This window comes from Octopus sinensis, linkage group LG12 (genome assembly GCF_006345805.1).
Source record: "Octopus sinensis linkage group LG12, ASM634580v1, whole genome shotgun sequence".
In the NCBI taxonomy this organism is placed as follows: Eukaryota; Metazoa; Mollusca; class Cephalopoda; order Octopoda; family Octopodidae; genus Octopus; species Octopus sinensis.
The window spans coordinates 67992059-68009113 of record NC_043008.1 but is presented as its reverse complement, the minus strand read 5'-3'; the positions used below and the strand labels follow the sequence as shown (position 1 = coordinate 68009113).

Here is a 17055-nt window from a genome sequence, read left to right as displayed (position 1 = left end):
AATCACATTGTTTGAATTAGTCATGCATTATCTCATAGCTTAGAGACTTCAACGATGAGACTGTTTATTTTTAGAATGACATTGTAAGGTAGGCAGCAGAGCTGGATCTGGTCAGCTTGAACATGGAACAGGTAGATTATTTAGGCTGGATATGGCCAGTTTAAATACTAAAGAGTTATAGTGTTCTAAATTAAGGCCTTTCATTAACATTTCACTTTGATAAGACCAAGGAAGATTGAAATCATGTGATCTGATGGTCCTGGCATTGGAGATGGTAAGGATTTATTTCCTCACTAGTGATATTAACAAGAATGCATTTTGCACCAAAAGCCAATATGAGAGTTTCTCTCATGGTATCTACAGCAGTATAGTTTGTTCTAACAGAACATTCATGTTCAAGAGGGAATAAATATCATTTTATTTATCTTCCAAACACCAGCATAATAATCACTAAGTTATTTGACTACATTTTTTATTATTTTCAAAAGTAATTGAAACAAACACAGGGTATTATTTCAACAGACATCTGGTAACAAAAGCATTTAAAATGTATTGGTTTCCCAAAACAATGAAAAATCAGTGAGGTTAACAAGAGTACAGTCGAATAAAATTAAACTAGCATTTAACTAGTAATTCTTTTTTTGGCTGTGGAAGGATAAGTTCACCATGGCAGCACTTGAACCCAGAAAGTAAAGTGTCATATCTCAATATTGCAAGACCGTTTGTCTGATGTCCTTCTCATTCCACAATTGAATAAACTACTACTACTACTACTACTACAGCAAACACCCTTCTGCATCTCCTGGAATACAGAAGCATTGTGTTCATGAAATCTTGCATTAATGTGGAATTTATTAGTTTGAAATATAGTTTCTCTTTGGCCTCTGTGAAGGTTTTGTGTTTCTTTTGTTTTGGAGCTTTCACGTAATAACAAGGTTTCTTAGGAACAGTAATGTTTCCATAATGTGTGTGAGTTGTGGTGGGAGATGCCACACTCCTTCTCCTCCAACTACTACTACTGGTCACCTCAGATAAGGTATGGACACCTCTTTTTGAGAAGCAGGCTACATAAAACATGGTTCATCATCAGGCAGGCTGCAGTACTAAAAATTTACAATGTAATTTTTCATTGGCATACCATTCAGAGAGTCCCATGAGCTGCAGTTTGTCCATGACTGTCTAAGATATTTAAGTATATAATTCATAGCGAATCTGCCTCAGTTTTAAATACCAAACATCAGTCTATCAGTTGGGAAGACTGAGGCAAATAGAGTTGTATATCTGTGTGTGTGTGTGTGCGTGTGTGTGCATGGGTGCATGCGTGTGTACATGCATTCATATGTATTTAGAATGCATATGTCTTTGCCGAGTCTTACCTCAGCAACTGCAGTGTGGTTTGAACTTGAGACCATGTGATTAGCAGTCAAACTCTTTACTCTTAAAGCATTTCTGCTTCTCTTGAATCATAAAATATGAAATGTCCTTGTCTGTTTGCCAGTCGAGTGAACTGAGCTAAGCATAGGTTATGGCCCATGTCCAATAGCTATTGCAAAATGGTTGCAGTACAGTTTGAACTCATAACCATGTGGTCAGTAGTTTAGTACCTTAACTTCATATGTGTGTGTGTGTGTACATGTGCGAGTATGTATGAGTGTGTGTGTATATATGTGTGTATGTGCATATATGTGAGTGTATGTGGGTAGACATATATGGAAGTGTGTGGCATAATGTGTGTGCATATGTGTGTATATAAAAAGAAACAACAGAAAAAAATGAAGAAATTAGCAAAAGAGGCATCATGGAATAATATGAGGCAGTTTTTGGATTCTCTTCATCATCCATTTCTTTTAGAATATTAATTCTGTAGTGTTTGGTGCTAACCATCTTAGGAGAATATGGTTACTTTTCGTGGGGTTTCTTATAAAACCTCGTACTGACTCCTTAGGGGTCAACAATATGTGAGGGGATATGTCTGTGTGTGTGTGTGTGTGTATGATTGTACCCTTGAATGTGTGTATTTGTGTATGTGTGCTTATTTATTTGGGAGAGTGTGTGTGTGTGTGTGTGTGTTCATATCAATAAACATGTGTCTGTGTGAGTGTGTGTACATATGTAGGAATGTATGTATACATGGGATGGTAGGCAGGGTGTACATGTGTGGAAGCATGAATGTATGTGATCATACATGAGTGCATGCATGTGTAAGACAGTATATATATATATATATATATATTTTAGAATACGAAAAAGAAAGTAAGACACAAAAGTGTGTATGTTAGTGGGCACCATTATATATATATATATTATATATATATATATATATATATATATATATATATATATATGTATATATATATGTATGTATATATATATATACGTACAAACATAGATATAATATATATATATGTATAATATATCTATGTTTGTGTATATATATATATATATATATATATATATATATGTATGCATATCAGTATGTGGGCATGTGTGTATGAATATTAATATCAGCAGTTTCCTCAGCATATGTAAATGCGTAGATAAGTATTTTAAGCAAGATATATATGTGTGTGTGTGTTTATGTTAATATGCATGCATACTGAGTGCATGTTTGTGAGAAGGAAACTGTCTCATTTTTGTGTATGTATGTGTGTGTGTGTATATATATATATATGTATATATATACAGACACAAAGAGAGAGGAAGAGAAAGAAGGATATAGATAGATTGAGAGAGATAGGGAGAGAGAGAGAAAAGGGAGTTGAACTGCTCATTTATTTGCCTGTTGAACTTGGTTCCCAGCAACTTTCAATGCAGCACCGCCACCTAGTGGAGAAGAAAAAAATAAAACAATCAATAAAACATACATACAATGCCCAAAACAAAAACAGATATATAGAAAAGAAACATTAGACAGTGGGAAACAAAACTTTGAATGTTGTAAATATTTCCTAACGAAACACAAATAACACACAGAAAGGGGCAAGATTATAGCTGGATGTAGAACTGTGATGGCTGGATTACTAGTTAATAATAATAATAATAATAAGAAGAAGAAGAAGAAGAAGAAAAAGAAGCAGCAGTAGCCGCCACCACCACCGCCATCATCATCATCACTGTTGTTGTTATTATTATTATCATCATCATCATTATTATTATTGTTTAATGCTAATTTTCCATGCCAGTCTGACAGGAGCTGGTAAGCCAGAAGACTGTATCAGGCTTCACTGTTTTGGTATGGTTTTATGACTGGATGCCCTTCCTGATGCCAACCATTTTACAGAGTGGACTGAGTGCTTTTTACATGACACCAGCTCCAGCTAGGTCTGTTTTGGCATGGCTTTTATGGCTTGATGTCCTTCCTAACATCAACCACTTTACAGAGTGGACTGGATGCTTTTTACATGGCACCAGCACAGGCAAGTTTTGGCATAGTTTTTATGGTTGGATTCCTTTCCTAATGCCAACCACTTTACAAAGTGACCTGGGTGCTTTTTATGTGGCACCAGCACCGGCGAGGTCTGCTTTGGCGTGGTGCTTACAGTTGGGTGCCCTTCCAAATGCCAACCACTTTGCATTGTGGACTGGATGCCTTTTATGTGGCACCAGCACTGGCAGGGTTACCAAGTAACTCACAAGACAAAGATCCTTTGAGAAGGGTGTTATTGGGGGAGGTAGCCTTGTGCCAGGTGATGAGAGATTAGAGTGTGACAAGATAAACACTAACATACACTGAATGTCTCACTTCTCTGGACATTTACACATTAAAGCTCTGATGTCTGGCAACTGACTAGGAAAGCATCCACAAGATTACTCATCATCTTTCCAACAACGACCTTAGACATCATCATCATCATCATTGTTTAACGTCCACTTTCCATGTTAGCATGGGTTGGACGATTTGATTGAGGTCTGGTGAACCAAATGGCTGCACCAGACTCCAATTTGATCTGGCAGAGTTTCTACAGCTGGATGCCCTTCCTAACGCCAACCACTGTGAGAGTGTAGTGAGTGCTTTTACGTTTCATCAGCACGAGGGCTAGTCAGGTGGTACTGGCATTGGCCACGCTCAAATGGTGCTTTTTATGTGCCACCTGCACGGGAGCAAGTCCAGTGGCACTGGCAACAACCAATACTCATAGACATGCTCACTAAATCAAAAACAACTCAGTACCCATGACTTTTGGAAATACTTTTCCACACTCAGAATTGCTACTCACATCAGTTGTCAGCTGTTGGGACACTATATCTTTCAAAACTTCCATGCTTTTTGAAATTCACCAACAGTACACCTGATGTCCCCCTACCTCAACCTTTTTTTTTAAATGACTGTGCATTAATCTATGTACTTTTGGTTTTTTATAGATGAGTTGTAGAGTACCTGAGCACTGTATACCATAAGTTCATTATTATATAAGAAATAAACAAGGGTGCCTCCACATGATTACATAATTTGCTAAAAATAGCAGCTAAATCTTCCTCAAAATAACACTTATTGTTTTAAAATTAGGAAGATTTTAAATTCTGAATTTGTAGATGGATTGACTAAATACAAGATGGTCATGACCAGAGTGACTCATAACTCTGACTGATTGGAGCTGACCTAAGTCTTGCCAATGACACATACATATAGGGTTCCCTGTGGTTTTTTATAGATGTTTCATCATACACTGCATTCCTGTCACTTCTCACCCATCCCAGACCATTTATTAAAACCTTCCTTCTTTCCTAGAACAATTTCATTTTGAACCCCTCACCTTACACATGCTACTCCCTTACTACAAACACCATTGCCATCATTTTATAGGCCACTTTTCCATGCTCATTTGAGTCAGATGGAATTTGTTGAAGCAGATTTCCTACATGTGGATGCCTTTCCAGTCATCAAACCCTCAACTGTTTCCAAGCAAGGTAATAATTCCTTATTGATCAGACATGTTTTCATGGAAAATTGGAAATGAAAGACAACTGACATTTAATGATAAGACCAGGAGGTACAAACACACCTACATCCATGCACACACACACAAAGTCATCATCATCTAATGTCCACAGGAGGTACAAACACACCTACATCCATGCACACACACACAAAGTCATCATCATCTAATGTCCACAGGAGGTACAAACACACCTACATCCATGCACACACACACAAAGTCATCATCATCTAATGTCCACTTCCCCATGCTTGCATGGGTCTGAGAGAATTTCTTGAGACATATTTTTCATGGCTGCATGCCTTTCCTGATGCTAACCCTTACCTAGTTCATTTCCAAGCAAGGTAATATTTCCCCATGGCTTAACCATAAATCTACATGATGTATCTGTACAGGCTGGGTCAAGATTTTTTGAGGTTGACAGGTGGTTTCCCATGCATGCAAGCCTCCTCTTTTAACACCATTGACACAGATAGGCATCAGTGTTGCCAGAGACATTGCTGTCAGAATTCAAAGAGCCAGAACAAATAAACAAATACCACAAGGTATCTCACCCGGTCCTTTAACAGTTCTGCCAAGCCATTAATGTGGATTGGCACTTTTATTATTGATTCATAAAGGATGAAAGGGAAATTGACCTGAGTGAGATTTGAACTCAAAGCACAGAGAATCAAAAGACATGCAACAAAACATTTCATCCAATGCTCTAACAACTCTGCCAACAAGTCAACTTAACACAACAAAGGGCAAATGTCAAAGTGAAATACTTGCCCATCGTCATGGCAACTTCCTCAAACTGTTTCATTGAGGCACTCGAATTACTCTGTAAATAAAATGATTCATCGGATGTTAGTTCCTCTCCCAGATTCTTCAATGCTGTCAGAATCTCCACAGTCTGTTGTTTGGCTTGGTCAGCAGGTATTTTACCAATTTTAGCATCGCGTTGAATCTATCTCAAAGAAAAGAAAATAAACAAAAAAAAAAAGCAAATATAAACAACTGATCACTACTTAGATGTCAGAGCAAAAGTTAGAGAACAATAGTGATTTAGTTTCAGTTAATTTTGGACATGATGAAAAATTTAGCAAAATTTGGTTATATTTTTGATCTAGTGTTTGAAAAATAAATTAACCTGAAATTTTGAGGGAAGGTTTTAATTTAGATTACTTGAAAACACAAAGTTTGTATCATCAAATCAGGGATGGTCTCAGACAGGTTCATATCAAAGGGTTTGAACCAGAGACCAGTGTTTCAAGAACAGAATCAATGTTTCTGCAACTAACCAGTAAGATATCTCACCAGTATTTAGATGATTGACCAATGGTTACTCAACTGTAATAGTAGAAAACTAACTAATGACAAGACAACTACCCAATGGTTATACAATGAACAGTTGGTGACACAACCAACCAATAGTTATACATTTGACCAATAGTTAGACAATTATTCAATAACGAGCACCCCCACCCCCCCGTCCAATGGATGGTGCTGAGTTGTCAAACATTTAAACCAAATTTTCTCAAAACAACTTGTCCGACTGTCCCATTTTGTGGCATTATCTCAAGCCAGCCGACTTTTTTTGTGCAAACTGCACATGCATTTTTCTCATGTATGCATAGTATCAGTTGCAACAGCTGATGTACTTGCATGTACAAATGCATGTTCCCATGGCTTTATTGATCGCATTCTCACCTGGAATCGATTTTTGTAATTTTTTCAAGACTTATACATGTCCTGATACCGTCGGTATCTACATATCAAATTTGAGCGCAATCGGATGGAGAATGCCTGAGATCCTAGAAGACACACACACAGACAGACAGAACAGATTTTATATAATAGATTTGTAGCTTTTTTTACTAAAGATTTTTCATAGATCACAGTTAAACAGTTTTCTCAAAAACTGAAGTGAAGGCTAGCGTGCTCTGTTTTAGAGAATTTTATTTTTCTGCTGTAACTAATCTTTGGTATTTCAAATCTGAAACAATCCTTCTACTTGCACAATTACATACAACTAATTACAAAGTTATATATTTATAGATGAGTATGCAGCTGTGTGGAAGTGGGGTATTTTAGCTGTTAAAAGATATTGGATCATCCCATAAATAATGAGGTTTAATTATACTTCTTTTATTTTTCAAAATTAAGATAAACAAAATTCTTATTTAATCTAAAATATACACTCCTTCATTTTCTACAATGCTCTTCCAAAATTCACTTGTCTGTGATGAAAAATACTCCTCCAGTACTGTTCTGACCTTGTCTACAGAATTCATATTTTTTCTTTCCTTGGAGGGGAACTTTCTAGGTGCAATCCCATGGTCATTCATGACCATAGTGGGTTTTTACCCTTTTACACACACGCACACACACAGACACAGACACACACAATTAACATTTCTTTCTCAATGTACAAATAATTCTATTGCATTTTGAAATGAAAAACCCACAGCTCCGAATATTTCATCCCTATTGTCTTCTAGAAGCTTCTATTAACCAACCATTCAAAATTTTCATTCATTTGACAAGAGTGAAACAAATTGCCCAAAGGCTGCTTAGGCAAAGTGTCTGCTTAGGCAATGTTCTGATGGCTGGATGCCCTTCCAAACACCAACCACTTTACACTGTGTACTGGCTTCTTTTTCATAGTATACACACTACTGGGGTTGCAAAGTAACTCACAAGACAAGACTCTTTGATAAAGTTGAAGTGCAGTATTGAGAAAGGTGGCTTTGTGTCAGATGTTGCAAGGGTAAAGTAGAGAAAATGGACAGGAACAGGTGTCATGCTGTAGAGGAGATACATGGCACCAAAGCAAGGCAGGGAGAAAAGATGGTTAAGTACCATGGCATACCCACAAAATACAAGAAGGTGGATAGAGAGAGAACAGAGGCAGAGAATTGAGGATGGCTGGTTGAGTAGGTTCCTTTTTTTTTTCTTTTTACTTGTTTTAGTCATTTGACTGCGGCCATGCTAAAGCTTTGTCGAACAAATTGACCCCCAGTCGAACAAAGTGACCTCAGGACTTATTCTACTGGTCTCTTTTGCCAGTTAAGTTACAGGTATGTAAACACACCAGCACTGGTTGTCAAGTGGTGATGGGGGACAAGCACAAACACACACAAGCTTCTTTCAGTTTCTGTCTATGAAATCCACTGACAAGGCTTTGGTCAGCCCAAGGCTATAAGTAGAAGACACCTACCCTAGGTTTCATGTAGTGGGACTGAACCTGGAACCATGTGGTTGGGAAGCAAGCTTCTTACCACACAGCCATGCCAGCATATTTTTGGGAGTTTGAAAGAAGAGTGATAAACAGTAGAGATGAGGATCAAAGTGAAGGCAGTGAATGGTGGACATGGATGGAGGTGTGGGTGATGGTGAATCTCAGTTTGGGGGAATATAAAGAAAATAGTTGGTCATGGAGGAGAAGGGAATAGGTGGTAATGAAGGACAATAGTATAATTAAACTGTAAGATAGATGAGAAATGGGGTGGGGTGAAGTGTAGGGGCAAGAGAAGATGCATTGTGATAGAAACAGATCAGATGTTTATAAGGATGGATATAGTAAGTTATAAACAGTGACAACAATGGCAGAGATAAGAGAATGTTCAAGAGAAAAGGGGTGTTCAGTGGACATATAGTGGTAAGGTATGACGTTAGCACGCCGGGCGAAATGCTTAGCGGTATTTCGTCTGTCGCAACGTTGTGAGTTCAAATTCTGCCGAGGTCGACTTTGCCTTTCATCCTTTCGGGGTCGATAAATTAAGTACCAGTTACGCACTGGGGTTGATATAATCGACTTAATCCGTCTGTCTGTCTTTGTTTGTCCTCTCTGCGTTTAGCCCCTTGTGGGTAGTAAAGAAATAGGTATGATGTTGTGAGTGTGAGATGGGTGGACTGGGAAGTGGTTGGTTCCATGAAGGATTACAGAGAGCACAAAAAAATGGGAAAGGAATATGTGCAGTTTTACTAGCATATAATCACATTATCAAAGAAATAGTTATGTGTGTGTGCATATATATATATATATATAAAATATAAATATAAATTAGAGAGATAAAACCACAAGTTTTATATATATATATATATATATATGTGTGTGTGTGTGTGTGTGTGTGTGTGTGTATGTATAGAATATCAAAATTAAACAAAAGTCTAGCTGACCTCTGATAATTTCTGCCGTAGCTGATCTGGTTGTTTTTTAGCAAAAAGCCGAATGACTTCTGGGGTCTTGAAAGCATTGCTGATTGCAGCTTGAATGGCCTGGATAAGAAAACATAGACATGACTCTATATAACATTGATTTAGAGAAAATATCAACATTCCATTGTACAGCATTGGTTTTAGTGGAAAAGTAACGTAGATATATTCAGATATATATTTATCTTCTTACTTGTTTCATTCACTGGATTGCTTCCATGTTTGGGCATCCCCTTGAAGGTTTTAGTGAAACAAATGGATCCCAGGACTTATTTTATATTTTTAAGTCATACTTATTCTAATGGTTTCTACTGCTGAATTGCTAAGTAATGAGGTAACATAAACAAACCAATACTGGTTGTCAAATAAGAGTGGGGACGAACACAGACATACACACATATAAATACAAAGAGCTACTTTCAGTTTCCCTTTATCAAATCCACTCAAGACGCTTTGGCCAACCTGCGGCTATAGCAGAACTTGCTCAAAGTGCCATATAATGGGACTGAACCTGAAACTATGTGCTTGAGAAGAAAACATCTTACCACACAACCACACTTGTGCCTATGATATATTTATAAATATTTATATTCAGTATAAATCAATATTACATAGAATTGATTTTAGTATAATATAGAAGTAATATTGATTTCAATACAATAATGTAAATATAGCACAGAATAACATTTCATCATCATCATTTAACGTCTGCTTTCCATGCTAGCATGGGTTGGCTGATTTGACCGAGGACTGGCGAACCAGATGGCTGCACCAGGCTCCAATCTTGATCTGGCAGAGTTTCTACCGCTGGATGCCCTTCCTAACGCCAACCACTCCGAGAGTGTAGTGGGTGCTTTTACATGCCATCGGCACAAGAGCCAGTCAGGTGGTACTGGCAACGGCCATGCTTGAAAATGGTGTTTTTTATGTGCCACCTGCACAAGAGCCAGTCCAGTGGCACTGGTAACAACCTCGCTCAAATGTTTTTTTTTCACATGCCACCAGTAAGGCGATGATATTAATATATTCTTTTATCATTTACTTGTTTTAGTCATTATATTGCGGCCATGCTGGGGCACTGCCTTGAAGCAATTTTAGTCAAATGAATTGACACCAGTACTTATTTTCCTTTAAACCTGGTACTTATACTACAGTTTCTTTGCTGAGCTGCAAAGTTATGGGGATGTAAACACACCAACACTGGTTGTCAAGTAGTGGTGGGGGACAAACACTGACATAAAGACACATACACACATATATAGTTCACAGATGAGATCTAGATATTCTCTGTATAGAAGACAGTAATGCTCAAAAGATTCAAACTTAGACTCCAAAGTCATTAAAGGGGATCATTCCACAAGGGAAAGAAAAGCTATAAAAGTGATCATATATATATATATATATATATATATATATAGGTGTAGGAGTAGCTGTGTGGTAAGTAGCTTGCTTACCAACCACATGGTTCCAGGTTCAGTCCCACTGCGTGGCACCTTGGACAAGTGTTTTCTACTATAGCCTAGGCCGACCAAAGCCTTGTGAGTGGATTTGGTAGACGGAAACTGAAAGAAGCCTGTCGTATATATGTATGTGTATGTTTGTGTGTCTCTGTTTGTCTGCCCCAACATCGCTTGACAACCGATGCTGGTGTGTTTATGTCCCCGAAACTTAGCGGTTTGGGAAAAGAGACCGCTATAATAAGTACTAGGCTTACAAAGAATAAGTCCTAGGGTTGATTTGCTTGACTAAAGGCAGTGCTCCAGCATGGCCACTGTCAAATGACCGAAACAAGTAAAAGAGTAATATATATATATATACATACACACACACATACATACATATACACGATGGGCTTCTTTCAGTTTCTGTCTACCAAATCAACTCACAAAATTTTCATTAGACCAAAGCTATAGTAGAAGATGCCCAAGTTACAACACAGTGGGGCTGAACCCAGAACCATGCAGTTGGGAAGCAAGCTTCTTACCACACACCCATGCCTGATAATAAATTAACCATTATTAACTCCATTACTATCATTATTGTTATTTTATGCCTGTTTTACCATGTTTGCATGAGTTTGAAGGCTCCTCTTTAACATAATGCCTCATCACTTACATTTCTTTGCAATCTTCTTTGCATGGTTTAACATCTCCAGATCATATATTTTTGCCCATGTCTTCCTGGGTTACATAACAACCTAACTGTCTATCTGGCTAGCTGACTATCTATCTATCTCATATCTGTTCAGGAGCTAGACAGCCAATTAATTAACTTTAACAACCTAATTAATTTTTTACCTAACAATCTGGCTATCTGTGCAGCTAGCTAGATAGCCTGATACATAACTGTAGAACAACCTAATCAATTTGTTACTTTATCTATCTATCTATCTATCTATCTATCTATCAATCGGGCAGTTAGTTAGATAGCCAATTAATTAATTAATTAACAACTGAATCAATTTGTTACCAAACAATCTACCTATTTGGTGATTTGTTCAGCAAGTTAATCACCTGTTAGTTAACTACATAACCTAATCAATTAGCTATCTAACAACCTAACTACCAATCTGGCAATCTGTCCAGCTAGCAAGATAACCAGTTAATTAGCTACATGACAACTAAGTCAATTAATTATCCAACAATCTATCTACCAATCTGGCTATTTCTCCAACCAGCTAGGTAGCAAGTTAGCTGTCCTATCTACCAATTACAGGTTACAGTTTAGAATGTCACTCACCATTGTCATACAAATTGTTTACCAATAACCTTTCAGCACAGTAAAACTACTCACCAACTGCATGCCATTTAATTCATCAACAAGACTTAAATTGCCTTGCAACAGTTTGTCGAGAGAATGTTTAAATTCTTTTAATTGATCCAAAGTCTCATCCTTGGTCTCTTGATATTCTTCTGGTTCCAATTCATCTCTGCAAAGATTTCAGTAGAATTCAGGTCAGTGTAGCCAAATGCCACAAAGTAAGAAAGAAAAAAAAAATGAAAAAAGGAATATAAAGATGGGGAGATTGTGTTAGAAATGTAACAGATACCATAATTTATGGCATACAAGTTGAATATTTCAGACCAAAATTTGCAGCTTAAAATATGTGGGTTGACTTATATACCAAGATAAAACTTTGGAGTACCAAAAATTCCATGTAAAATGCAACAGGATTTGGAAAGAGTACATGTTTACACGATATACTATATTGACCTGCTATATATTATATATACTATATATTCCAGAAAAATACAGCATATATATTTTACTCAGTGTTTTATTTCTTCTCTTTATGTTGGGAGTTCAATTCTCATTGACGTCAACCTAAAACTTTTTTTCTTCTGGAATTATTAAAATACCAGTAACATAAGCAGAATTAATTCAAATAACTGTTGCACTCTGACAAATTTGTGGATTTGCATCAGTTTGACAAATATATGCTTGTGTGTGTATTTAACAATTCAACTGAAGTAATGTTATTTTGAATATTTTTCTTAATGATATTGTGTTGTTGATTACTGGGTCTTTGGATTCACCCGTGACATGTCACAAGTAAAAATATCTATCACTTTTCTTATAGATGGTCTTTTAATTGTGGTTGAAATTTGAAGCATAATGATATTTTTTAGGGTGGCAGTTGGCTGTTGTTAGCAGTAGTATTGACAGAAGTAGTATAAAACAAAATATGACAGATAAAGAATATGCAATTCACTTACTTGCATTCTTCCAAATCTATTAACTGTTGTACCAAACGCTCCATCTGGGCTTCCATATTCTGTTTCAGCCGAGTGGTCTCCTGCTGGCCCCGTGATGCCATTTTTAAACAACTTCAGGTCACCTGAAATGACAATGGCATTATCAATAAAGCTCACATATCTCCTACAATATCCTATTTTCTCAACATTTGCAGAGAAGCACATTTAGGAAGTCATGTTTGCTGTTTACATGAATGGACTACCAGTTCAAGAGAGTGTGATACTAGATTTTGTATTCAAGGGAGATAATTAATGTAAGTTAAAAAAAATTAAAGCTGTATTATTTAGGTAATTAAAAAAAAAAATAATTTCAAAGTGTTAGCTCCTACCAGATATGAATTATTACATTATTCCTTTAAGGCAGGACCTTTTTAATGAATGGTCATCATTGGAGTAATGAAAGGTAGCAGCCAGAACCTTTTGCAAACCACGCTCTATTGTCATAAGCAAGAAATGGCATAAGGGAAATGTCCTTAATGTACAAAATAAGATAGTTATGCCTCAACGCCCTTCATCACAGGTCTATCTAAGCAGGGTTGACCTGGGGCTAAACAAAAACAGAGGTTTATTAAGTGTGTGTGTATGTGTGTTGTAATGATTATTGTAGTTTTAGCAGTGAAAGTTACCAACAAACTGATTCAGCAACTCAAGTTCAGTACCCAGCCAAAGTAGCTGTTTTACTGGATTCAATAATTATTTTATATGAAAGGCATGAATATCCCAACTTCAATTTCTCTATGTGCTGAGCTTACAGAGGTCAACTGCACTTCACCTATACATGGCACCTATGCAGACTGAGCTAACAAGAGGCAGAGATTAACGTATACAGTACAGGACTGTTAGCAAGAATAGCTGACCACCCCACTCACTCTGGCTGTCAGTTAAACATCCTGATGACTCACCCCAGCCCTGATTCCACTACGGAATATACATTCTCCTTCCTTTCTTCTGGCACTTTGTTGGTTACAATGATGAGTGTTCTAACAGATTAGTTCAACAGAACTCCCTGCTTGTGAACTTAATGTGCAAGTGGCTGAGCACTCCACAGACACGTGTACCTTTAACGTAGTTCTCAGGGAGATTCAGCATGACATGGAGTCCGACAAGGCTGGCCATTTGAATTACAGATAAGACCCATTTTTGCCATCTGAGTGGAGTGGAGCAACATGAAATAAAATGACTTGCTGAAGGACACCATGTTCCGCCAGGGATTGAACACATGACCTTATGATCCTAATCACTAAGCCACATACCCTCACTCACCACAAAATGAAATGGAGTTAACAAGGCAAGAGGCTATATTTTTGCCATTTTTATTTTACACAATATAACAGGTGCAGGTATGGCTGTGTGGTTAAGAAGTTTAGGGTTCAATCCCACAGTACGTACTGTGGGCAAATGTCTTACACTATGCTTTTGGGAAGGCCAAAGTTTTATAAATGAATTTGATATATATATATGAACATTTAATGTGGTTTTAGAGTCAAGTTTTGGCTGCTATTTCCAGATTGGTGGTATCTCTTAGATACCCTAAATTATAATATTAATAATAACTATTACCTTTGAAAGTTTTTATTCCCATGCTGGCACCTGATAAAATTGGTATTAAAATATCGATCTTAACCTTATTTATATAAATTTATATATATGTGTGTATATATATATATATATATATACACACACATATATATATATATATTACACACACACAGACACGAATGCAGTTATATACATACACACGCATAGACACTCAAACTCATTAACAAAAACAAACAACCACGTATCCCCATACATACGACTTGCACTCTGTCCCCTTCCTATTCTTAGAACTTTCTCCTTCCAACCATTTTTGAACTCTTGAACTTTTTGGAACATTCTCCATCCAACCAATTTTGACGTCACTGCTTATAATGGAATATTTTAAAGAAACACTCATTATCACTGTGGACTCCATGTGGGAAGTCATCTAAAAGTTTTTGTTCGTCCTGATGCTGACATAGGTTCCTTGTCTTTCCTGATGAGAAGGCGGCGTAATGCACCCTTTATTCCTTCGGAATTAAGAATATGCAGTCTTGAAACATATGTCGAGAATAAAGGAATTTTGTTAAAATCTTCGTTCAACTCCATTCTTTCACTTATATATATATATATTTATATATGTATATATATATACAAGGGGAAACTGAAAAGTTCATGGCAAAAGGCCTGCTTGGAGGCCCAACCTTCTGAGTTCTTTTGCAGGGCTTAGAAAAACTGAAGGACCGCTGCAATAAGTGTGTGAATTTAAGAGGGGAATATCTTTATATATAAAAGTAAGGTTGTGTGTCTGTCTCCTATGATTTAGATTCCTAACTACTCCCACATTTTGCGGTGCAGTGTAACCAAAAGTGGGTATCTTATAGTCGTGATTCATATCGAGCCCTTCTGGGTATTAGCGCTTGTCTACGATGAGTTTACGATTAAAAAAAATTTACCATAATATTTTCCCATTTTTAATGCAATTTTTTGCTATTATATAAGGGAAATAACTCTCTAAAAATGCTTATATAGTTTTTTCCCTTACAAACCCGAGCAACGCCGGGCGATACTGCTAGTATTGAATAAAATCATAATTAACTGATCCTCCTGTATTTTTTTTTACCCAAAGCCAGGAACATTTCATCACCCTCTCGTGTGTGTGTGTGTTTGTGTATGATTATCATCATCATCCTCATCGTTGTCGTTTAATATACACTTTCCATGCTGGGTTGGACAGCATATATATATATATCAAGCACAGTTGTGGCTATATGGTAAGAAGCTTGCTTCCTGACCACATGGTTCTGGGTTCAGTCTAACTGTGTGGCACCTTGGGCAAGTGTCTTCTACTATAGCCTTGGCCTGACCAAACTTTTGTGAGTGGATTTGGCAGACAGAAACTTTCAGAAGCCATTCATATATAAATATAAAGATGTATGTATATATGTATATATATGTGTATGCATCTTTGTGTCTGTGTTTGCCCCCCCCCCCCATATTACTTGACAGCCAATGTTGGTATGTTTATGTCCCCATAACTTAGCAGTTCAGCAAAAGAGAGTGATAGAATAAGTACTATGCTTACAAAGAAAAAATCCTGGGAATCGATTTGTTTGACTAAAACCCTTTAAGGCAGGTCTTCAGCATGGTCACAATCAAATGATTGAAACTTGGAAAAGAGTACATATATATAATATATATACACTCACACACACATGTATGTATGCATCAATGCAGGTGAGTATGTGTGTGTGGGGGTGCATGCAGTTGTTGGGCTAGTTGCTGTTTGGAGTCAGTCAGTCAGTGGCCATAACATTCCAAATATAAGTGTATGTATGTGTACATATATATATATATATATATAATATATATATATATATATATATATATATATATGTTTTTATATGTGTATGTGTGTAAGAGCTACAATAACATAGTAACAGGTTGTGTGAGGGGAAATGTGGAGAAAAGGAGAGGAAGTGAAGTGTTAAGGAATGCTGGAATATGTTTGAATAAGGTAAAATATTCATTTAATGATTTATGCAGCAGAAATATTTCCATAGCTCCTTTGTTTTGGCTGAATCTTTACTGAACGCATTCCACAATGAAGTCAGTATATAGATTAGAACCTGTTATCATTAGATAACACACATTCCATGGGAGTTAAACATCAGCTGGAAGCATGGAGAACAAGGAAAGGAGAGAGAGAAAAGAAGAGGGAGAGAGAGATAGAGGCAGGGTGTAATTCTTCAGAGTTTTGTGTAGGTTTGTTCTGAGTTTATCAATAAGTTTCTTGTTCTTGTTATTGTGTAACCTACCTGTCTCTTGGTCAGCCCTGCCTGATCAAAGGCATGGGCTCAAGGTTACTGGTCACTCTGGCACAAACCTAACTGGTCAAAAGGACTAAGTGATTCATAGATTTAACACTCCAGATATTCAATAATTTTTTACTTCTTTATTGCCCAGAGGGAGCTAAACATAGAGGGGACAAACAAGCTCAGACAAAGGGTTTCAGTCGATTACATCGACCCCAGTGCGTAACTGGTACTTATTTAATCTACCCCGAAAGGATGAAAGGCAAAGTCAACCTTGGCGGAGTTTGAACTCAGAATGTAACAGCAGACGAAATACCGCTAAGCATTTCG

The 17055-nt window shown here is 37.0% G+C and overlaps 1 protein-coding gene across 2 annotated transcripts in view; it reads right to left on the bottom strand.

The window, feature by feature from the left end:
* Positions 1-2415: 2415 nt before the first annotated feature.
* The window catches only part of LOC115218078 (protein LZIC), a 42362-nt gene continuing 27722 nt past the window's right edge, over positions 2416-17055 (bottom strand). Inside the window, exons 1-6 of one of the 2 annotated variants that reach the window (XM_036508039.1) lie at positions 16729-16796; positions 12854-12975; positions 11931-12066; positions 9102-9200; positions 5709-5886; positions 2416-2823 (exon numbers count right to left, since the gene is read on the bottom strand). In XM_036508039.1, the coding sequence (XP_036363932.1) occupies positions 2768-2823; positions 5709-5886; positions 9102-9200; positions 11931-12066; positions 12854-12954 (570 nt within the window). In that variant the 5' untranslated portion in view covers positions 12955-12975; positions 16729-16796 and the 3' untranslated portion in view covers positions 2416-2767. Of the gene's footprint in view, positions 2824-5708; positions 5887-9101; positions 9201-11930; positions 12067-12853; positions 12976-16728; positions 16797-17055 lie in introns of those variants that run through there. The other variant, XM_029787854.2, reaches the window with a different exon arrangement.